Source organism: Miscanthus floridulus, chromosome 14 (assembly GCF_019320115.1).
Source record: "Miscanthus floridulus cultivar M001 chromosome 14, ASM1932011v1, whole genome shotgun sequence".
In the NCBI taxonomy this organism is placed as follows: Eukaryota; Viridiplantae; Streptophyta; class Magnoliopsida; order Poales; family Poaceae; genus Miscanthus; species Miscanthus floridulus.
The window spans coordinates 14,325,127-14,348,232 of NC_089593.1; the positions used below are offsets into that span (position 1 = coordinate 14,325,127).

Here is a 23,106-nt window from a genome sequence, read left to right on the forward strand (position 1 = left end):
TTTGGGAGCATTAGCGACCAAATCCAAGGACATTTTCTGCGACTGCGAGGATGTCCTTGATCTTGTTTTGGGCTGAGGTGGAGGAGGAGGTTGACGACGAGAATTCTATTTTCCCGGCGCTGATGAAGATGGAGGAGAAAGAGGAGGAGGAGGAGTCTCTTTTCTCGGGGCTGATGAAGATGGAGTCGGACGAGGTGGAATAGAAGGAGACCTCTGTCTTCTCAGGGGTGATGGCTCCGGATGAGGAGGGGAGTGATCTCTGTTGGGAGATGGTGAGTGATCATCGCGGGTGGGCAAAGACTCGCAGTCGTCCTCATCATCAGAGGACAATTGATGGTCAAGCTTAATGAAGCGCTTGCGCCAGGCCACTTGAGAGCCCTTATTTTGACCAAGGTTTGGCCTGTCTTCCGCTATGTGGTACTCAATGGGTATCTTGTTATACTTCTTATCAAATATTCTGTCAATGGTTGGGTGGCCATTAATTGTCCCATCTCCCACAGGCCAGGCCTGGCCGAGCACCACCTTGTCCTTTGTCCATTCCTGATGGATGTACAACCTGACATTAACGGGTTCTGTGATGTCGTCCACCGGATGAGGCACATTCGCCTCTTCTTCATCGAGCGGGGTCGATCCGCAGCTGCTGCGACCCCTAAACTGTGGGCTAAAGGCACTAGGAGTAGGGTTTTGTGGTACTACTGACCCCTTGGATAGCAAAATTTGCTCGACTCGTGCTTCAACGGTTGCCTCAATCCATGCTTCCATTCTGTTTTCCATCTCTTTTAGTCTCCTCAAATACTCTATCTCATGTTGCGCTCTACCCCTTGAGCAGCTCCGATAAGTGTTAGATTCTTGGGGGAATGCAAGTTTCCAAGGAACAACACCGGTTCCTCTAGTGCGACCAGGGTGCTCCTTGGTTCCGAGTGCTTGGGTGAGCACATCTTTCTCCCTATTAGATGTGCGAGTCCCTTGCCTCACCTCCTCAGTTACCTAGGAGATCCTCTGGATGAGTTCGCTCATGGGTTGATTTGAGGAGCTAAAGCACCCGTCCTCGGCATGCCGTACATTTCTCAGCAAACAGTATAATACCGATCTAGGCTCCCAATCGGCGGTCTCAACCTGAACGCCTTCCTTAGCAAGGCAATCCATCTTTTGAAGTTCTGCTTCAAATTCTGGCAGCTTTTTGGTGTAGCAACGAGAGTCGAGATGATGAGGATTCGTCGCTTTCTGCAAATTCTCCTTATTCTTCCTACTCAGTTCTAAGTACTCCTTGGATAACCTGTATTCCTTGAAAAAATGCCAGAAGTCCTTCTGCTTGCTAAACTGTCCACCATCAAAATCTGGCTCTTTATTTTGGAGGACAAAATTCTTGTACAATGTCCCCTTGAAATTCTTGAAGCATGTCCCCATGATTTCTTTTGCTTTTTTCTTGACTAACTCCCTATCAAACTCGGCTGGGAAAGTGAAATACTCTGGGATCTTGACATCCCATATGTAATCTTTCTTGCTTTCGGGAACCCTCCACCGGTCATCATCTTTCCCAATCCACTTCCTGTACTTAATCGGGATGAAGTCCCTAACAAGTAACCCGAGGATAGTCTTGTATTTGGTCAAAGCTATAGGCGGTGAGAGTGGATCCCTGAATTCATCGAACTCAGTAATGTGCTAGTGTGCATTCCTACCAACAGGAATCTTTGAAACGCCTCGCTTGGATCTGGCCTTCCTGCTACCCGAACCCTCTGGCTCCTGCTAGAGACACCAAATAAGCTATGACCCTCTCAATTGATTAGCGTGTGTGGCTACAAGTGACATGATACCAAAGTTACCTGGCCATCTTGGTCATTTTGACCCAGATCGAGCAGGCCAGATGGGGTCCATGGCTGCTCGTTCTCATCGACATGATTGACACCGTCACCGTTTGTCGGATCGTGCGGCTCTCCTGTCCCAGCGATATCAGCCGCTTCTTGTTGCCGATTAGTTCTTCGGCGACGGGGTAACAAGCGACGATGAGTCATGGCTGTGACATGATCGTGGTTAGTTTTGGCCGTGGACAACTACTAATAGCATATGTTCATATATATATAATATGTTTAATGCAAAGTCTAATAATAAGTCCACATACAACAAAGTCAAATAATATCATATGTTCACCTAGAACAAATTTATTGTTTGATTGACCACATACAACAAAGTCCACCTACTGTTCTACGAAACTAAGCCTACATCAACTTCCAAATAAGAAAAGCGATGACCATAGCCATAAATAAAAGCATGACATCTTTCCAAGACCAAGGAGCAATTCTCCTAATCTTCACATCTCCGGCGGGTGGCTTCTCTTCGATCTCCAGTGCCAGCGGATGGCCATGGTTTACATTTATTGGACCATAGTAGGCCGGTTGCTCATGGTTTGCAAGGTAGGCCGGATGACTATAGTAGTCCCTCAAAGCTTCAGCTTCTGTGTTGTATTTTTTGTGCAAATTACTAGGATAGCGATTGACTTGAGCATAGCAATCTTCCCAGGTTCGATAAATCCCAAGCATGTGACCAACATGCACTACATACCATGCCATGGTTGCCTATACATTTAAGTAAATTAGGCATGTGGTAAGTGGTAATGGTAACTCACTGAACAAGAGTTATTATTCAAGTTATATGGCCAAACTAAATCTATTTAATGTTCTTTATCATTGACATGATAAAAAAATAACCTCAATAATTGGATTGTCTATTATTTGGAGATCAATGTGGTTTAGTAATCATACTTGCTGCTGCTGCCGAGCCAATTTTAAAAGTTGTTTTTAACTTTTTTTCTGGAACAAACATCTATAGATGCATTTTTTTAAGCATGCTATACATTCCATCAAAATCAATTGACACTCTACCTATAGCGATTATACCTATACACATTTGATAAGAATCCATCAATTGACACTCTACCTATAGCTAAACCAAGGAGTAACAGCATATAACTCAATCGAATAGAAATTGGCTGCTATTGGGAAGACAACAACTATGGGGCATTTCATCGAACACTTAGCGGGCAGTGAGCCACGCACTCACCGTGGGGGTGGGAAAGCAGCTGTCCACGCATGCTCCTGAAGGCCTCGGCGGTGCTCCGACGTCTAGCGGTGGATGGCGTGGGGAGTGCTCCGGCATGGGGTGGTGCATGGGCGTCGGCGTCGAAGAAGAGGAGCTCGGGGCTAGGAACGGTGGCGCGGGGGTGGTGGACGGTTGCTCTGGCGTGGGGCGGTGCACGGGCCTCGGCGTCGAAGAAGAGGAGCGCGGGGCTAGGAACGGCGGCGCGGGGGCGGTGGACAGGTGCTCCGGCTTGGGGCGGTGCACAGGCGTCGGCGTCGAAGAAGAGGAGCGCGGGGCTAGGAACGGTTTGCGCGGGGTTGAAAATTTTCAACCCGCGGCAGGCTTTTATAACAGACCTCATCACTGCCGGTTCTAATTAGAAATCGACAGTGATGGGGGTACATCACTGTCGGTTGTAAGTAGAAACCGACAGTGATAGGGGTACATCACTGCCGGGCCATTGTTTAAACTGGCAGTGATTGCCGTGTAGCGGTTACAGCATAAGTAACTTATCTTTTCCACACTTTTCGAATACCTCCGACTTGCTCAACGGTTAAGACCCCGCAACTCAGCCCCTGATACCCGTGTTTGAATCTCGGGCGACCCAATTTTTTGGTTTAATTTTATAATTTATTAAGCATATGTATTCCTATGTCGAAATGGCTAGAATTTTTTTTGGTTAAGTGTCTGAACTCTATAGCCCGAGACCCGAGCTCAAACCCAAGGGCTGGCACAATTGTTTTTTTATTTTTTATATATCACTGCCGGTTTTCAAAATAAAATGATAGTGATAACAAGCATCACTGTCAGTTTCTTTTCATCACTGTCGGTTTTTTGAAACCGACAGTGATGTTTATATATATTAAAAAAATTCTTTTATATACTGAATAAATAGAAGCATATATATTCCTATGTTGAAATGGCTTGAATTTTTTTTGGCAAGCTTGTACACCCAAATTAAGACCCCACACAGGATCTTAGGTTTTTCTAATTATTTTTTTATTTATTATATTTTTCTCTGTGCCAAATAAGACAAGAGGGTGAACATCTGGGACCCAATAGATTTTTTCATCCACCTTCACAAAATTCTTATCCTTAGAGCACATTAGAGCCTGTGTAAAAGTTTGGCCCCATTTCGGATCTTTTCGTGGGTAGACTCAGTTCAACCTATAATTAAAGTGTCTCGTCGCGCAGAAATTCAATAAAACCTCAGAAAGTAGCAAACCATCTCTGAAAAATCCAAAACTTGGTGTTTCGTTCACACGTCGCACGTGCAATCCTAAGAAAAAGTTTGAGACCAATATGACACCAGAATGCCTATGAACCACAGAAACCTTGATAGCCTATGTGTATAGTCATGGTTCGATGAAAGGGCACATGTACCTCTGTAAAGTATGTATACTCTGCCTATGTCGAAATGACTTAAAAATTTTTTGGCAAGCATGTACACCCAAATTAAGACCCCACACAGGATCTTAGGTTTTTCTAATTATTTTTTATTTATTATATTTTTCTCTGTGCCAAATGAGACAAAAGAGGGTGAATTTCATCTGGGACCCAATAGATTTTTTCATCCACCTCTACAAAATTCTTATCCCTAGGGCACATTAGAGCCTATGTAAAAGTTTGGCCCCATTCCGGATCTTTTCATGGGTAGACTCAGTTGAACCTATAATTAAATGGTCTCGTCGCGCGGAAATTCAATTAAACCTCAGAATGTAGCAAACCATCTCCGAAAAATTCCAAACTTGGTGTTTCCTTCACACGTGGCATGTGCAAGCCTGAGAATAATTTTGAGACCAATACGACACCGGAATGTATATTTCTAATTTCCCAACAAATATTACACGAATTACATGCATAACGATAATTAAACACACAAAGCCATACATATTAAAATTAGAACCCAATTAAACTATGACCTTAAAAACCTAGCTAAATAAACATTAATTACTATCAGAATCACTATCGGGGTCGATCGGGCCACGCACACTAACATGCCTCTGTAGCCATATATGGTAATTGATGTCACGGATTATGTATCCGCTTGTATCGATGAAGTCCAATGTCCGTATGAGTGCACTCTCTCGTGCCTCACAATACCGAAAGAATGGTCATCCATAGATGTAACCTACTGAACGACCACTGCCCCTGTTAGTAATCCTTATGCAGTACTGGTGTCCTTCTATAGTGAGCTGGCCGAGGTTTCCATTGCAGAAGTCCCAATCGTACCCGAGTTGCTCCGTAGCTTGGTCTAGAACGGCCCACAAGCCACATGCAGCATAGGTAAGGTCCTGTAGCACAATTTGTATGTAGAGAAAAAGAAAAAAGATTAGAGAATGTTATTACAATAATAAACAATAAATAACCACGACTTAGGTATAAGTGACCATTTTACCACATCCGCATGGTTGTAGCTTGCAAACCATTCGCTTGCTTGCGGGACGGGGATATCACCAGCATTCAAAGCAAGTGTCTTGAAGTGCGAGAAATCAGTCACACATAGCAAATACATCGAAGTGCCTCTAAACAGATGCGCACAGCACATAATTGGGCGCTTATCACGTCCGGACTCTGTATTCCCATCCCGTGGATATGGTTTCGATGATTTGAACCCCTCACAGGGATGAAAAAACTAAGTTCACGCGTCCATAGCCGACCACTTGCATTAGATGCCGTGTTCTCGACGATGTCCGAGATAAAGAACCAGCTAAGTGCTGTTCGCAGCCAATCTATTGGGGATATAGTCTGCGACATATATGCATGCAACAATGATATTAAACTAATTACACTTATTTATTGGCATCAAAAAACAAAAGATGTTGGAAAATATTTCATACAATAGCTGGAACAGGAAACCGTGGAATGGCCACACTAGGAGTGAATGGCTCATCGCTAGGGTGGAAACCTGGTTCTTGTGGTGGGGGAGATCCGTTGTTCATACCACTTGATCGATAAAATGCAAAAAAAATGAACATAAAATATATGCACAAAAAAATTCTTCCAAGTAAAATGTGACAACATAATTAAATATAGATCGAATGCAAGGAATAAGAATATATATAAATGTAGAATGCAAAGAAACATGAATATAAATATAGATCAAATGAATATAGATACAATATTAGAGAAGACAACATATCAATACCATTAAAAAATGCAGGAGCCATGACCAAATCACGTAGAGAGAGAGTGGATGTCTTGAGAAGTGAGAGTGAAACGTGAGAAATGAGACTGAGAGAGTTCATGGGTGGGTGGGATCGATGTATGTGGCCGGCAGTTTGTTTTATATAGGGGGGCATGGACATCACTGCCGGTTTTTAAATAGAACCGACAGTGAAGGTGGCCTCATGTGTGCACCATTTTGGTGGACTATGATGCATAACGATATTTGTGGTTTGTTGTGAGAGGAAAACATTGTATCATGGCTGATAAGACCTAGTTGAAACCAACATGCATGGAGAGGCTAGCTCCTGACCGAGGGCCATTTTATAGGGGCCAGCAGTCGTGGTATATTTTTATTTCTAAACTAAAGTTGTTGGGGTAGGTGGAAGCAGTGTTCCAACTGTTGTGGTCATGGGAGTACTGTTGGCATGTGAGGAGCATCTACACATCGTTATCATCGGTGTCGTCAGCTAGCGTGTTCCTAAACACATTATTAACTATGGCCATAAGTTCCGTGTTGACACCGGGTTCCTCGTCAGCATCGTGGATGGCTACGGCAGGCATGTCCACATCATCATCGTTTTCCTGCAGAACATTCACACCAACCTCGCCATGCATAGTCCATATCGTATAGTTTAGCATGAACCCCCTAGTAATCAAGTGCGATCGTATAGACTCAATTTGACGAAAGTTCCTATGATTCTTGCAATCTTTGCATGGGCAGAAGATAGGGTTCTCATTCCCAGCATGGGCTTTGGCATCGGTGATAAACTGGCTGACGCCATGCATGTACCGCTTGTCCGTTTGGGACAGATGCATCCACTCTCGATCCATCTCTGTACAAAAAAATACTGAGACAGTAATTACAAAGAATTAATAAGAAATCGAGCTTCATGAACAATAATTGTAGCTCGAAAGTACCATTTTTGGAAAACATTATTGTACACTAATTATTGAAAAATTGAAATTGGTAGCCCCGGCCATGTAAATTGAAAATCATAGTAAAAAATAATTATTGCACAATATTGAAGAACAACTATTCTACTCTACTTCTAAGAACTAATTATAGCATCACATACTAACAATGATGATCTTGACCACCATGGAATAATTAGCTAGGAATTTAAATGTGTTCATAGATACCAACCTTTTGGATGATGGATTCACCATAATTTGAGCCTGGCATAAATGTCCAATTGAAAAAGTGCTCTCTAGAATGGAGAAAGAACTAGAATGAGAATTAAGTAATGTAGCCATCAAAACGAAGCTAATTAAGCAACAAAATCAAAGGAGTCGATGTTTGTTACTAACCTTAAAGCAAAAAGATCAAGCCATTCTTCAAAATCCAAGCACTAGCTTAATAGTGAAGAGCAACCGCAACAATAGAGGGAAAGGTCTAAACGCGCGTCTCTGTTCTCGGGATGGAAGAGAGGATGAAGGAGGACGGCTGCAGTCTTTTTGTGTTGTAGGCTTACCACCGTCGGTTCTTGGCTAGAACCGACAGTGATAGAGCCCAATCACTGTCGGCTCTTGGCTTAAACCGGCAGTGATGAGTGCCCACCAAAACACTGTCGGTTCAAGCCACAAACCGGCAGTGATGTGGTCCTTCACTGTCGGTTTTAGCCCAGCCCCAATCATTTTTTCATTTTTAAGCTCATAACCAACAGTGAAGGTACATAACTGCCGGTTCTCACAAATCCGACAGTGATAAGGCCGGCAGTGATGTGCAAATCTGGCGTAGTGATATGTGGCTAAGGTTAGTCCAGTGATCCAAAAGAGGTCATAATAGTTAGCTGGTCTATTTATCCCACCTGTTTGATGAGCTAGGGATATTTTTTAGCAGCTAGCAGCCAACAGTTAACTCATGCATCAAAGAGGCCCTTAATTACTACTGAACCCTGAACAAATAAGATCCAGCAGCACATGGCTCCGTTCGCTTGAAGAAATTTGTGAGAGAAAAACACTGTTCCGGATAAAAAAAAGAAACGGATCAAACCGGGTTTAAGGGCACGCGAACGGGACCATGGTTTTGTCTAGTCCATCCATGGATCAACACGTGCGGTGCCCCCCTGGCCTGCCTGACTCAGCAAAGGATGAGCATCAGAGTACTGGTCATGCATGCAGTGTTTCTGCCCACATCGAAACCATGCAAAATCACATTATCGCACGGGAAAACCGCTCGCAACAAGTTAACAACCTCCTTAATTGTGGCTGGCTGGATTGCGTCCAATACCGTGTGCTGTATCCCGACGGCGACGTGCATGTCTAGCTGTTGCAGCATGTGTGAATGAAGCCCAATCATGCAAACAGGACGAAGGCGATGCGCTTGCACAGCATATCCGGTCCTCCTGACGTGTGATGCGGTGCGCAGGAAACGCAGCGTCGGCAGAATCATCAGCAGCAGCAGTCAGCCAGGGACATTATCGCCAGATCATGTGATGATTAGGCAAGTTGGTGGGTGTGGTTGCGAGCCCACGAGTAGTAACAGTCTCTAACAGACCTGACAATGGGCCACCCGATCTGACCAATCTGTCGTCGGTTGGGTGTGGGTTCAAAAATTTTGATCTGACGTTTTTTGTTTTGTTTGCTTGGCCTGAGTTCGACATTTGATCAGGTCTACTGGTCTTTAGTGTTGATTTCTCGCCGTTTTATGTCTTTGTTAAGTTGGCATTAAGGTCGCTGAATTCGCTTCATTTCGCTTTTCTTCAATGAGTATGCGCATCCAACGTTCTTTACTTCTTAGTCACGGGTGGATCTAGCAGTGGTGGTGGGACGTAGAGATGTCAATGGGAAATTTTGCATTGGGCAAAGCTCTCTATTTCTGTCTCTCCAGAAAGGAAAATTCCCCGTCCCCGTCCCACGAACGCTTGTGGAGTCACAGGGAACTTTTTCTCTCATCTCTGTTTCCGTGCTGGGAACCCATCCCCATTACAAATATAATATTTGAGAAGCAAAAGCAAAGTCATAATATCAAATTGATGTAAATTGAATAGGTAAGATTTCATTTATTATAAGAAACATATACTTTAGAGTTTAGTTTGCTATCTACAGGGTTGCGTGTTGAACATTTGGTAGAATTTTAATAGGCTAACAGCCTAATCTAGAGTAAGAGCGAGTTCAAGGGACGGAACCAACCCCATCCCCACGAATCCAACAATGACTAATTTTTTTTCCATGTCAATGCTCGTGGAGATTAAATTGGCCACATGTCCATCCCCTAATAGAAGAATTCTTCGCGGGAAGTCGGGGATTGCGGGCCATTGCCATCTCTAATAGGACGTGGGGGCTCAAGCCCCCCCACCCCCTACCGCTTTCAAGCCAATGGAACCTCTTCCAATTTTTGTAGACATGGAAGAAAGAAAAGAGAGGCTCTACAAGTTGAAATGACTTGAATCACTTCTTCTAAGTTTTTAGATCCGCCACTATTCTAGTGTTACATTGTTGAGATTATTGCTGAGCTTGTTAATTGAGCTTGCCCACGAAGCGCAACGGAGATGGTGCTTTGCCGCAAGGGTGAACATGGTATTTCTCTAGAACATAGATGTTTTTTGGTAATATGGATCGCATAGGCTAAAAAGATCATATCACTGCATTCACCATTTGTCGAAATCGTAAATCTATTTAACTTTTTATATATGTTTTTTTCTATACACCTAGATATATGCTTTGTGTAGATACATAATAAAGTTAGTGAAAAACTAAATCGACTTACAATTTTCTCCCTCTGTCTTAGTCGCTATGTCTTTTCTAGGTACATAACTTTTTGTACGCATCTAGATATATATTATGTCTGGATACATAATAAAAGCTATATATTTAAAAAAGTCAGGCCATCTTAAAATTTAGAATGGGAAGAGTACTTTATCAGTAGTTTCAAAAAAATGATTAGGGAGGATGGCAATTGGCAAGTATGCTTAGTATTCTCTCTATTTCAAATTGTAAGTTGTTTTGATTTTTTTAGATACATAGTTTTCACTATTTATCTAGATATAATGCATATAAAGATGCGTAATAGAAGTTATGTATCTAGAAAAGTTAATTTAAATCGAACTGAGTAGTTACAAACAAGATCACTGAATGGTCAGATCCAGCACACGTGGACATGAGTCATATGGGTGGACACTGGACACGACAAGAGGTCCAAGGTAGTACATGGAACAGGCACAGCTCAGCAGCTCAGCGGAGGATGAGGTCGTGAGACTCACGACCAGACCAACCATCTTTTTGCTCTGTTAATACTCCTACTACAAATCTGAATAACTGAAACCAAACCTCGTTCAGAGAGGGGGGGAGGGGGAGAAGGAGAGGCAGTCTTTTTAACTACTGCCTTGATTGCAGATGAATAAAAAAAAACGGAATCTAAGATGGCTAGCTCGACTGCTCGAGTCTATCCGGATGGCGACATTATGGGGCTCGCTGTTGCCCAGATCCAGTAGCACAAGTTTCTCGCAGCCACGGCGAATATCCGGGCGGACCTGGACGTGAGATGCGGTGCGCAGGAAACGCAGCAGCGGCCAGGGTCATTATCGTCAAATCCTATGATTAGCCCTGCTGCTATCCCTGGCTCCCCTGTATAAGAGGAGGAGCCTCCTCTCCTTGTCGCCGCATCCCTCCCAAGTCCCAACTCCAAGCTCAGAGGAATTCAGGCAACGGCCATATATTCCGGAGGCCAGAAAAAAAGTGTAGCCCCCGCACAAAGCTTTGGTTCTCTTGTCGCGTCGTCCTCACTCCCCTCTTCAACGTCCTCTTCGTCTTCGTGGCGTCGCAAGGTAAACAACCAACCCATCCATCCCTCTCTGTCTCCTTATTTATCTACTTGCACTTTCAGTCTTAGGCCGTGTTTGGTTCTCCGGTGGTCTATGGACTAAAACGTTTTAGTCCATGAACTAAAAGTGGACTAAAGTAGTGTTTCGTTCTTTGAACTAAAATAGACTAAAGTGGAGAGAGAGGACAATAAATGAGAGGCATGGGTGTGACCGGCATCTTTTAGTCCAGTTTTGTGGACTAAAGGACTAAAGGATTTTAGTCCACCTTTAGTAAGTGTTTGGCTGTTTAGTTCAACTAAAGTGTACATTTTAGTTCAAAATGCTTTAGTCATGGAACCAAACACCTTTAGTTCATGCCAGCCGCCGGCCGCCACCATGCGCTCCAGTTCTGTTTACGGATTCTTTTCTGTAACTGTAAGGGGGCATGGCGTCGATTGTACCAAGAACCTAGCACACCCCTGTTAGCTGTGGTGCCTAGATTCAGGGCGAAAAAAGTAGGCGACTTTTCCTTCAATTTCTTCTTGATGCCAAACTGTACTTTCAGTCGACCCTAGTAGTGGGTATAAGCTCCTGCAGCCTTATGCTTCCAGGCGTTAGGTTTGTGAAAGGCAAAATTTTCCTCCGGTTATATGGTCTAGCCACATAGCTTGCGGTTCTTTTTTTTTCCTTCCATAATAGTTCCATCATTACTTGTTTCAGTTTCCACTGAACGAAGTTCTTGTGGATGTGAACGAGTGAATTTTTAATGCAGAGTGTTGGCATCCTGTGGTGGTTGCCTTAGATTTCCTAATACCCTGTCAACTGTTGCCACTACATATACTGTGCTGTGGCTTGGTTTCTTAGAAACCAGAATAGCATTTTTCTGGGACCCAAATAACCACTTTGCAGAAAAAAAGTAAATTCAGATTCCCTAGATCCTGCTCTTTGCCTTCTTTTTACCCCTTATATTGATGAATGATGAGTGATGCTGTCGTTTGTTGGCCTCTTCTAACTTGTTGTCTTATTCCGTTACCTGACACTTTATACTGTATTGTTGATATACATACACAGTCAGCAGTCAGCACTTTTAATTTTTTTGTGAAGCACTTATTTGGTTGATTTTGTTGTTATCCGACCCTTAGCTAACAGAAAACTGTTAGCTTTTCATGTGGTCCTCAATTGCAGAATCTAATAATGCTTCTTTTCTTTTGTGCAGATTACAACATCCATAACAAGAAGCAAAAAACTCAGGGAATGCTGAAAGATGTGCTTTCATAGAAGAGATTTCTGCTGCAACATCAAGGACCCTCGCTGTCCCGCAAGGTCTGCTAGCCTGCTCGTCTCTTGATGTGAGCGATCGTCTCACCCGCATCTGCATCAACTCCACACCCTTCAGACTCCGACACGACCAAGTCATAAGAATGCTGTTCACCGTCATGGACCATGACATGGGGGAGGAGGGCTAAATCTCTGCTGTCCACCTGATTTGGCAACACAAAGGTAGCACTGTGTTTATATACTTTTCAAGATAAAGATATGGAGAGCAGAGGAAAGACTTTGATGGAGCGGTATGAGCTAGGGAGGTTGCTGGGGAAAGGCACGTTTGGCAAGGTGCACTATGGAAGGAACCTTGAGTCCAACCAGAGCGTTGCTATCAAGATGATGGACAAGGACAGAGTGCTCAAGGTTGGGCTTTCGGAGCAGATAAAGCGTGAGATCACAACAATGCGGTTAGTGGCGCATAAGAACATTGTTCATCTTCATGAGGTCATGGCGACAAGAAACAAGATATATATTGTCATGGAGTATGTGAAAGGTGGTGAGCTCTTTGACAAGAGTGGCAAGCTCACAGAGGCTGCTGCACACAAATACTTCCAGCAGCTCATTAGTGCAGTGGATCACTGCCACAGCCGAGGTGTCTATCACCGGGACTTGAAGCCTGAGAACCTGCTGCTGGATGAGAATGAGAACCTCAAGGTGACAGATTTTGGACTGAGCGCACTTTCAGAGTCAAAGAGGCAAGATGGCCTGCTCCATACTACATGTGGAACACCAGCGTATGTAGCTCCAGAGGTGATCAGCAAGATAGGCTATGATGGTGCAAAATCAGACATCTGGTCTTGTGGTGTTGTCCTGTTTGTTCTTGCTGCTGGCTATCTCCCTTTCCAGGGCCCAAACTTGATGGAGATGTATAGGAAGATACAGCATGGTGATTTCAGGTGCCCCAGTTGGTTTTCACACAAACTCAAGAAGCTGTTGTACAAGATCCTCGATCCCAACCCGAGCACAAGAATTTCAATTCAGAAGATAAAAGAGTCTACCTGGTTCCGAAAGGGTCCTGGGGAGATCCGTGCAGTAAAGGAGAAAATTCTTAATGAGAATGCCACCACAAATGCTGCCCCGGTGCTTGCTACTAGGCGTAAGAAGATTGCTCACGAAGATATGAAGCCCCTGGCTGCCACAAACCTAAATGCCTTTGAAATTATCTCATTCTCAACAGGGTTGGACCTGTCTGGTCTATTTATCAAAAAGGAGTGCAGAAAGGAGACAAGGTTCACTTCAGATAAGCCTGCCTTGGCCATCATCTCAAAGCTTGAAGAGGTTGCAAAAGCACTGAATCTCAGGATAAGGAAGAAGGATAATGGCATTGTCAAGATTGAAGGGAGGAGGGAGGGGAGGAATGGTGTCCTTCAGTTTGACACGGAGATCTTTGAGATTACACCATCCTACCATCTCATTGAGATGAAACAAACAAGTGGTGATTCAGTTGAGTACCAGAAACTGTTGGAAGAGGACATCCGGCCAGGGCTGAAGGACATAATCTGGGCCTGGTATGGAGATGATCTGCAGCAAAAGCAGGAGTAGCTTCGGATGTCTCACATAGATTTTTTTTTTTTTATGTATTGGAGGAGCATGGTGGTGATGTGAACCATTAGGCTATATTTTGTGGAGCAATAATTGTTGAGAAGCTGAGTTGTTGTGTTACATTCTGAAGATTGTTACAGTTTTGTAATGGCTGTAAATATCAATAATGAAAACAAATGTTTAGATACGTGAACAAAATTAGTGAAAAGCCAAAATGACTTACAATTTTCTTCCTCCGTCCCAAGTTGTAAATCATCCTAGATTTTATAGGTACATAGTTTTTTTGCTACATATCTAGATGTACATTATGTTTAGAGACATAATAAAAGCTATGTATCTTTAAAATAAATCAGAGCGACTTATAATTTGAAATGGGAAGAATACTTTATCAGCACATGAAAAAATGTTTAGGGAGGATAACGATCGGCAAGTATGCTTACTACCCCTCTGCCCCACCTGCTCCCTCAATTTTAAATTATAAATCGTTTTGATTTTTCTTCTAGATAGATGGTTTTTTATTATACATCTAGATATAATGCGTGTCTAAATGCGTAACAGAAGCTATGTGTCTAAAAAAGTTATAATTTTAGAATGACTTGCCATTTAGAATGAAGGGCGCAGTTACAAACAAGATCACTGAATGGCAAGTGATCCAGCACACGTGGACACGAGTCATACGGTGGAGAGGACAAGTGATTCAAGGTAGTACATGCAACAGGCACAGCTCAGCAGCTCAGCACAGGAGATTTTTTTTTTTTAGATAACAGCTCAGCAAAGGATGAGGTGTGAGACTCGCGACCAGACCAACCATCGTTGCTCCGTTAATACTCTTACTAATCTGAATAACCGAAACCAACTACCTTAATTCACATGTGTTGAGCTGAGTTGAGTAGAACTTAAACTAAATTTCACCCTAATTTACACCAATACATATGGATTGAGGTTGATACAACAACATTCAAACAAGACCTCAGAGAGTGAAAAAAAAAAGAAATGGCAGTCTTTTTAACTACTTGATGATTGCAGGTGAAGAAGCAAACGAAACTGGCTTGGCTAGGCTAGTTAGGGGGTGTTTGAGACTGCTTCGTTCCTGTTTTTTCAACTCCGCTTCAGCTTTACGTTGCCAAACGCGTCTAGCTTTAGGAACTCCGCTCCAAGAAAAATATGGAGTTAGGAGCCAACTCCACATTTTTTTTAGCACCTCAAGGAATACTTCAGTTTTGAGAGTTTTATACTCCACGTAAAATTGAGAAATAATTACCCACATTTGTCACTCTCTAATCATCGGTTCCCCTCTCCTCGACTCCCGTACGGACGCCGCGAGAAAAAAAAAGACGACTTTTTCTTCTCTACGCCGGCCTCCTACGCTGGCTGGCCCTCTCCTGCCTCGGTTAGCCAGTGGCCAGGCACCGGGCCGCGCTGCAGTGCCTCCTGGTGGCCATGGCACCAACGGCCAAGCCCCTGGTTGTTACGCCTAGTGCACCTGCAGGAAAATGGCCTGGTGTAGCTGCTGATCCGAAAAAGAAGGCTAAGTCAACCACTGCACTTGTTATTCAAGATGCAATCACAAAGATGTCTTATATATACTGCTACTTCTTTTATATCGAGTTATGGACTTTGTTAATTTTTCTATCATTTGTTTTCTATTTTTTTTAGAAAATATCGAGTGCAATTTCAATCAAGGACGTAATGGACCATTTGCATGAAAACAATCCATTTCTGGAGCTGGAGCTAGCCTGTATGCCAAACAGTACCACTTACTCTACAAACTCCATGGTGGAATTAGCAGAGCGGAGCTGAAAAAACGGAAGCGAAGCAGTCCCAAATAGCCCCTTAGTCCTAGTTGCTAACTCGAGTCGGTCCAAGGCTATGTGCTGTACCCGAATGGCAACATTATGGGCCTAGCTGTTGCCCAGATGTCGGAGTAGTAGTAGTACAAGTTTCTCACAGCCATAGCCAATATCCGGGCGGACCTAGATCCTGGACGTGCGACGCGGTGCGCAGGAAACATAGCAGCGGCCAGGGTCATTATCGTTAAATCCTATGATTAGCCCTGCTGCTTCCCCGAATTTTTGTTTTTTTTTGTCTTTTTTCAAGATTTTCACAAATACGTTCCTAGATGAATCCTTTCAAAAACTAGACCCCGCGGTTGGCGCCGTTGCAATTGGCGCCGAAATTACACGTCTTGGCGCCAATTGCTTTGGCACCTAGGTGCAAGGCCAGTGCCATGCATGGGGGTGACGTGGCAGCTTAGCTCGGCGCTGTGGATTTTGGCGTTGATATCTGTGGCGCCGAGGTAGACGCCGGCTACCATGGCTCCAAGGTCGGCGCCAAGATCCATAACGCCGACCTTGGATTCAAAAACGTCGCCCCAGCCTTTCCTGGCCGAGCCTTGTTGCATTTGTTTGCTCTCTCTCGGTTTATCCCTCTCCCCATTCCGCCCAACCTCTACAATCGACATATTGGACCTCAGAAACTTTAATTTGATCCATAGATCTTTAAGAACAAGTTATCCTATGCTCCCTCCTCAATTTGTACGCATTGATTTGGTCTATATTACGTGTATTATGCCACCGCTAGGTACGTCATTACTTAGGGTTCGAAGCAATTAGTATTATGTGTATTATGCAACCGTAGGTACGACGGCGCCCTCTTTCTCTCGTGCTACGATGCCAAGGCATGGTAAATCTAGTAAACCAAGGTAACCTCTGTCCATCGTGTTCTGTTTTGCCGTTAATATATCAATGTGCAAGAAATGGATACCCTAGGTTGATTTATACAGTTGATTGCTTTTAGTTCTTAGAACAAAATTGGTTCTATTTGTGGAATAGGACGGTGGTGGGAACTGTCTTCACCAGTTTGCCACTGCCTAGTGGTGTGCCAGTGCCGATGTGCTACTGCGGCGATCCTTGCAGGGTAGCAATTTCTGAAGAAGAGGAAACATACAAGCAGAGGTACTGGATGTGTGACAATTACGCGTTTGATCCTACACCTCGTCAGCATTGGGTTGATAGTGAGAAATTTATATTGTGTGATATTTTTTTTGTGTCATATGAAATCATGTATGGTTTATTAGGTTGTATGTGTAACAGCTGCATGTTTTGCAGACCCCTCCACCGCTTTGTGAATTTGAGCAGTGGATCGACAATGAGATCAAGGAGAAAGACATGTTGTATCTAGGGAAATTGAAGGAGTGGGACACGGAGCGGAAGGAGTTGTTGGAGAAGAGACGCCAAGAGGAGGCAGCAGAAAAGGAGCGCACAGAAGAGGTTGAAATGAGGCATGCTGCTTAGCACAAGGAGGAGAGGGAGAAGAAGCTTGAGCGTGTTCACCATGCAAAAGCAGCAATGGAGGAGAATCTTGATGCTTTAAAGAAGGGAAAGTGGCCTCGTTGTACTCAGTAGTCTGTTAGATTTGGTAGTTTCATGTTTAGTAGTGAACAATGTTGTCATGTAGTGGACTTTTCAGTATGTTGTCATTTATTGCATCTTTTGGACTGATTGTCATGTAGTGGACTTTTCAGTGTGTTGTCATTTATTGCATCATTTGGACTGATGTAGTGTGTTGTTCCCATGTACTACAGTTTTTCAGTGTGTTGTTCCCATGTACTGCACTTTTACAGTGTGTTGTTATTTCATTCATGTTGGTCATAATTTGCATTTCAATATTGCGCAGTTAATCAAACGAGTTCACGTAGTGGAATTAAAAGCTAAGGAAGTAGTGCAGTACATAACTAAACACAAACAACACATGAAATGGCATGTGAGGACATGTACGAAAGTTTGGTAAAGAGGTCCTGAGCTAAACCCAATATGCCTTAGGTAATTAAACCAAACATCAAACACACAAAGCACAGACTAAGGATTCAAAGACATGCGATACATTTGTTCAAACTTCACCGAACATAACTTAGGTCCTAATCACTCTTGCATCCAGAAAACACATATTGCTACGAGGACAACTGTGAAGAGCCTTCTCCATAGTACCAATTTCCACTGTATGCAGGAGGACATGGTGGAGGGGGTGGAGGAGGTGCCATGTTTCCATGACAGGTGCACTTGCAACAAGGATCGTTGCACACTGCCTTGTCTTCCATCGAAACATTTTGTCCTTCTTTCTTCTTGAGTATTTTCTTCTTTGGGTGCAGACATGGTTTCAACCTCCCTTTCAAGGTCAAATATGCGGTTTTGTAGATACTGGATGTATTCTTCGTACGGGTAAATGGGTGGTGGATCAACCCATCTAGTGAAACTACAGTTGTCCTCGTCATCGAAGCTCTACACAATACGTAATGTTAGTATGCAGAAGATGACTACTACGATAAGATACGTGGTATGACTTACCCATCCTTGAGGGCATCCGAAGAACCGATGCCCTCCATGAAGGCCACCGTCATAGACCTGCACTACGCAGTTCTCACTATGGCAACATTTTGTCCACTCTTCTTTTTTCCTGTTATCATATGGTCGCAACCTACTTGGTGGACGGAAAACCTTCTTGCCCTCCAATGGGAAGTTCTCTAGTGGATTAGGGTACCTATCTGGACCATAAGATCCTGACCAAACTATCAGAACATTTCCCTTTCCCTTCCCTAATGCACCCAACATTGGTATGCACTTCTTCTCTTTGGTGGTGTCTTTAGTTCTGCCCTCGGCGTCCAGGAAGAACTTGGAGGCGTCGATTTAAAGGAAGTGGCATGGTCGTAGGCTATGTTGGTCGATGTTAATGCTCACTAAAAAGTCTATGAAGCATGCAGTGTACAACATCGGTGACATGACCAGACCAAGACTGAAAAGCCTAGGCACCTACACGACAGTGACATGATAAATCACTGAAAAGGCTAGATGTTATAGGTGTACTGCACATATGTACTTTTAGTAGAAAATTTCACTAGAGTTTCCCCTGTTTTTTTATGCACTCCATACACAAATATCACATCAATATATAACCTCAATACAACATGTACACATATACAAATATATACCACATGAATCCCAAAGCAGGTCCATAAGCATATTAATAGTCCATACAATCCATAAAAGTCCATACAGTCTATAATAGTCCATAAAGTCCATAATAATAGTCCATACATCATGCATATCTACCACAAGTCTACAAGTGAAAGTACCATGGTCCAAAAGAACTAGTCTCCTTCAATGCTTCCTAGTCTTACCCTTGCCCTTACGAAGAGCGTTGGTGCCTGGAGTGTAACGGGTAGGCGAGCGGTGGTGTCTACATGCTGGTGGCTGTGAAGGCTGTGTCGAAGGAGCGTCTACGAGCTAAGATGGCCCAATCTCCTCCTACCTCTGGTCCACCTCCTCATCGTCTTGATCCTCGTACACAACACCATGGCTTGTGGACCCCGTAGCTGTGTGGGCAGACGAACCCATGCCTGCTAGGCCTATGGAAGGAACATGTACATCCAGCGCATTGTTGTCCTACAGCCACAATGAGTAGTTGCACGGCATAGCCAATGTGCCAACCTCTATTGTCCAAAATCATGTTATCCAACAACATATAACGTAATATTTTTTGAGTGGCATTTTAGAAGCTTACGTCCAGGAAAGTACGTGTGTTGTTAAGCGCTCAATGTCTTGTACAGAGCATTTGAGGGTGTTGCCCTACAAATAATAAAAACAAAGGCAAATAAGTGAGAATACCATATGCGTAATGGTACATCTACTACAAGATGAACAACAAGGTTCTACATTACCACTCTATCCAAGATCGGTGCTGCCTCCACCTGCATCCCTGCGAGAGTAGAATGGCCGTACGCCGTGTCTTCGTCGTTAGAGGACTCGATGTCAGCGTAGTCATCTTGCGTCCATTGTACCCTAAGCCTACAACATGTCGCCCCTTGGTACCAAGTTTGGTAACTCCTAAAGTCACATTTCGTGTGCGGCTCGTCGTTCTCGTCGACATTTTCATACAAGAACTCCCATTGTTCAATGTATGGCTGGTGCTGCCTCTCCCAGTCATAAATCTTCTTTTACTTTTGACGATCAAACCTGCGTGTCACGTATATCATGGATAGTTAATTTATTGCACAAACTCAAGCAAATGAACTCAAAGGAGACAATTTATTCCACAGAAGTTGAGAATGACTCAACTAGCCATAGTTGTTTCATACCGAACTGGCGTGCAACTCTATGTGGCAGGTGGTACTCGACAGCATAGAAGCAGATTAGAGGGCACCTCATCCTGTAGAGGTCCTCGTCCCACCCACACATGTCACGCATCCACCAAGTGAGGCATTTGGTGAACTCCGACGGCATGCCTCACAGAGCTGCCAATAAAGGAAAGCCAACACTGCAGAGCCCCAATTGTACTGACCCGCTGTGTCCCAGTCAGTGAGGCAGTGGATGTACATCCACGATGCGGTGTCTCCCATTGCGCCATGGAAGAGGACATAGCCAAACAAGTGTAGGATCCATGCCCTATAGTAGTAGGCAACCGTCTCGACGTCTGCATCTTCAAGACACTGTGCGAAAAACTGCTAGAGCCAGGTGATTGGAACTCCTAAAGTGTGATTGCCTTTGTCCCACCCACACATGTCGCTGAAGTGAATAGCAGCAACTTCTTGTTCCTTGTACGGCTGCCATGTAACCTGCAAAAGTAGCACATAACCTATAAGTTGGTATGCTAATAACATATGAAAAGCAGCATGTCAAATGACATTTACTTACACTAGAGGTTGTGAGAGTGTCTATCTCATTGGAGTACTCTAGGTACACCCACTATGACCTGGCATACGGGACAGTGACCTGGTCCCAAAGGTACGCAACATTCGGACGTCGATGACAGGGAACACCTACAAACCAGTCTCGATGAGGCAACACCTAGGGACGGCCAACTGGTAGACGCGACCACATCCACGACTGTAGGAGGTAGATGCATCCACCAAGTGAGGCGTTAGGCGAACTTCGACGGCATGCCTCACAGAGCTGCTAATAAAGGAAAGCCAACACTGCAGAGCCCTAATTGTACTGACCCGCTGTGTCCCAGTCAGTGAGGCAGTGGATGTACATCCATGACGTGGTGTCCCCCATTGCGTCAGGGAAGAGGACGTAGCCAAACAAGTGTTGGATCCATGCCCTATAGTAGTAGACAACTGTCTCGATGTCTGCATCTTCAAGACACTGTGCGAAAAACTGCTAGAGCTAGGTGATTGGAACTCCTAAAGTGCGATCGCCTTCCTCAGTAGGAGGAAGCTATCTACCAAGGAAGTCCTCTACTCAGGATCTCCAACCCTATGACACACAAGGCCCAATCACGGGGTTACCGTGAATCCTTAGACCAAGCAACTTTTGACTATCCTCGAGCGTAACTATCATCTCCCCAAAAGAGAAGTGAAAGCTGTGAGTCTCCGGCCGCCACCTACACAATAGGCAAAACAACAATGCATATCAGAAAGGTAATCACAACTATCGGTCCATTATGAAGCAAGGAAATGGTTGATGAAAATACCTGTCAACCAATGCAGTGAGGCCCGCTGAGTTCAAGGTGGGCAACCCACGGCAAACCTGAAATGAGATGGCATCTAGGCCAGCTCTCTCTAGGAAGGGAGTGTATCTATCATCGTACTGCATGTCCATGAACCCGTTATGGGTTCTAGGATGAAGGATGCGAAGCTCCTGCATAGAATACAATAATGTTTTGTGTTAGTGCTTGAACAAAAAAATGCTTATCATTAGAATAATTTGAACCCGGAGTTTAGATTATTACCTACCCCCTCCTGCTATGAGATGTCCCTGGTGCTTCTCGTCATACACCGGGTCCAGCAGGTGGAATTGCGCCATCCTACACAAAAGCAATATGAAATATAAACTGAGACATGCATAAGTAATGGAAGCAATATGAAATATAAACTGAGACATGCATAAGTAATGGAAGCAATATGAAATATAAACTGAGACATGCATAAGTAATGGAAGCAATACGAAATATAAACTGAGACATGCATAAGTAATGGAAGCAATATGGAATATAAATGGAGACATGCATAAGTAATGGAAGCAATAATGGAAGCAACACGATACATAAATAATGGAAGAAATAACAAGTAGTTGCACCTCACTAATCTGCGAATAGCAAGTGCGTGAATTGTGGCCCAGTCTACCACACTTGCCACATTCGTATTGCTCAGGGTCAGTAAGAAAGGAGGTTCCTCTCCCCCGCCTCGTTCTTCCAGGAAGTTGATCCATAACCATATTGTGTCTCGTCCTCTTCCTAGATCCATGCTTGTTCCAATGGCTACCTGGATCAGCAATGTACTTTGGCCCATTGTATGGAGGCCACTCTCTCGGGTCCCGGTAAGGCACGAATCGGGGGCTCCATGTGAGCGCAAGGTTGTCAACACTGAACTCACGAGGTATCCTGCTCTCGATGTCAAAGTTGCGGTGCCTTGCTGCTGCCACCAAATGAGAGCATGGAAAGTGGTACTAACTTGGTGCACACAAGTGCATGAAAAATCTTGGAGGACTAACACATGCCTCCTCGATTGTCGGATCTCGCCATCTGACATTGTACCACCCCTTTGTGTGACCTCATAAGTTCCCATTCTGTGGTCAAAGCAATCAACATCATGTGTGCCTGCCCTTGACTTTGCCTTCTCAAGGTGTCAGTTTGGTTTTGGAGCCCATATCTGTGCATCACTCTACAACGCCATTGCATTGGCGTGTCTATCGTTGAACCATGCAACAAGCTTGTAGAAGGTAAAGGAGACAATAGCATTCACTGGCATACCACATATCCCCAACAATAATTTATTGAAGGATTCTGCCATGTTGCTACACTAAAACTCGAACCTCCATCCACCCACATCGTGAGCCCTTGTCCATTTTTCCAAATCTCTCATCAATCCTAACAACCATTGTCTTTCTTCTGCATTTGTTGCAGTTTTGATCTGCTCTAACTTCTCCTGAGAAAACTTGTCCTCAAGCTATCGAGCAGCCTCCTCAAATAGAACAAAGTTATCCTTTACACCATCCTTCTGAAGTACATTCTCGGCAAGGTGTCGAGTGCACCAACGATGATGTAAAGGTGCATACCCCTCTATCTTCTTGCGCACGACATTAAGTATGCCCTGGTGCCTATCAAATATGACGCCAACCTCCCTACCAGGCCCAACCACATGTATCCAGACTAAAAGTGCATTTGCCCCCTATATGGATTTTGGTGTATTGATGACATCCAAATTAGGGACTAATGTGATCTTAATGAGACATGTTGTAGCTATTAGTCCCATGAAAGAATC

At 44.0% G+C, this 23,106-nt stretch overlaps 1 protein-coding gene and 1 pseudogene across 1 annotated transcript; both read left to right on the forward strand.

The window, feature by feature from the left end:
- Nucleotides 1–10,865: 10,865 nt before the first annotated feature.
- LOC136504869 (CBL-interacting protein kinase 15-like) lies at nucleotides 10,866–14,038 on the forward strand. Its single transcript, XM_066499904.1, has 2 exons — nucleotides 10,866–11,009; nucleotides 12,202–14,038. Exon 2 carries the CDS (start codon nucleotides 12,522–12,524, stop codon nucleotides 13,848–13,850), a length of 1,329 nt encoding a protein of 442 aa, XP_066356001.1. The 5' UTR covers nucleotides 10,866–11,009; nucleotides 12,202–12,521; the 3' UTR covers nucleotides 13,851–14,038.
- Nucleotides 14,039–16,519: 2,481 nt separating this feature from the next.
- Nucleotides 16,520–17,254, forward strand: LOC136503083 (uncharacterized; annotated as a pseudogene).
- Nucleotides 17,255–23,106: the final 5,852 nt, after the last annotated feature.

Excerpts from the sequence above, each read along its gene's own strand:
- LOC136504869 (XM_066499904.1), top strand. The coding sequence starts at position 12,522 with ATGGAGAGCAGAGGAAAGACTTTGATGGAGCGGTATGAGCTAGGGAGG.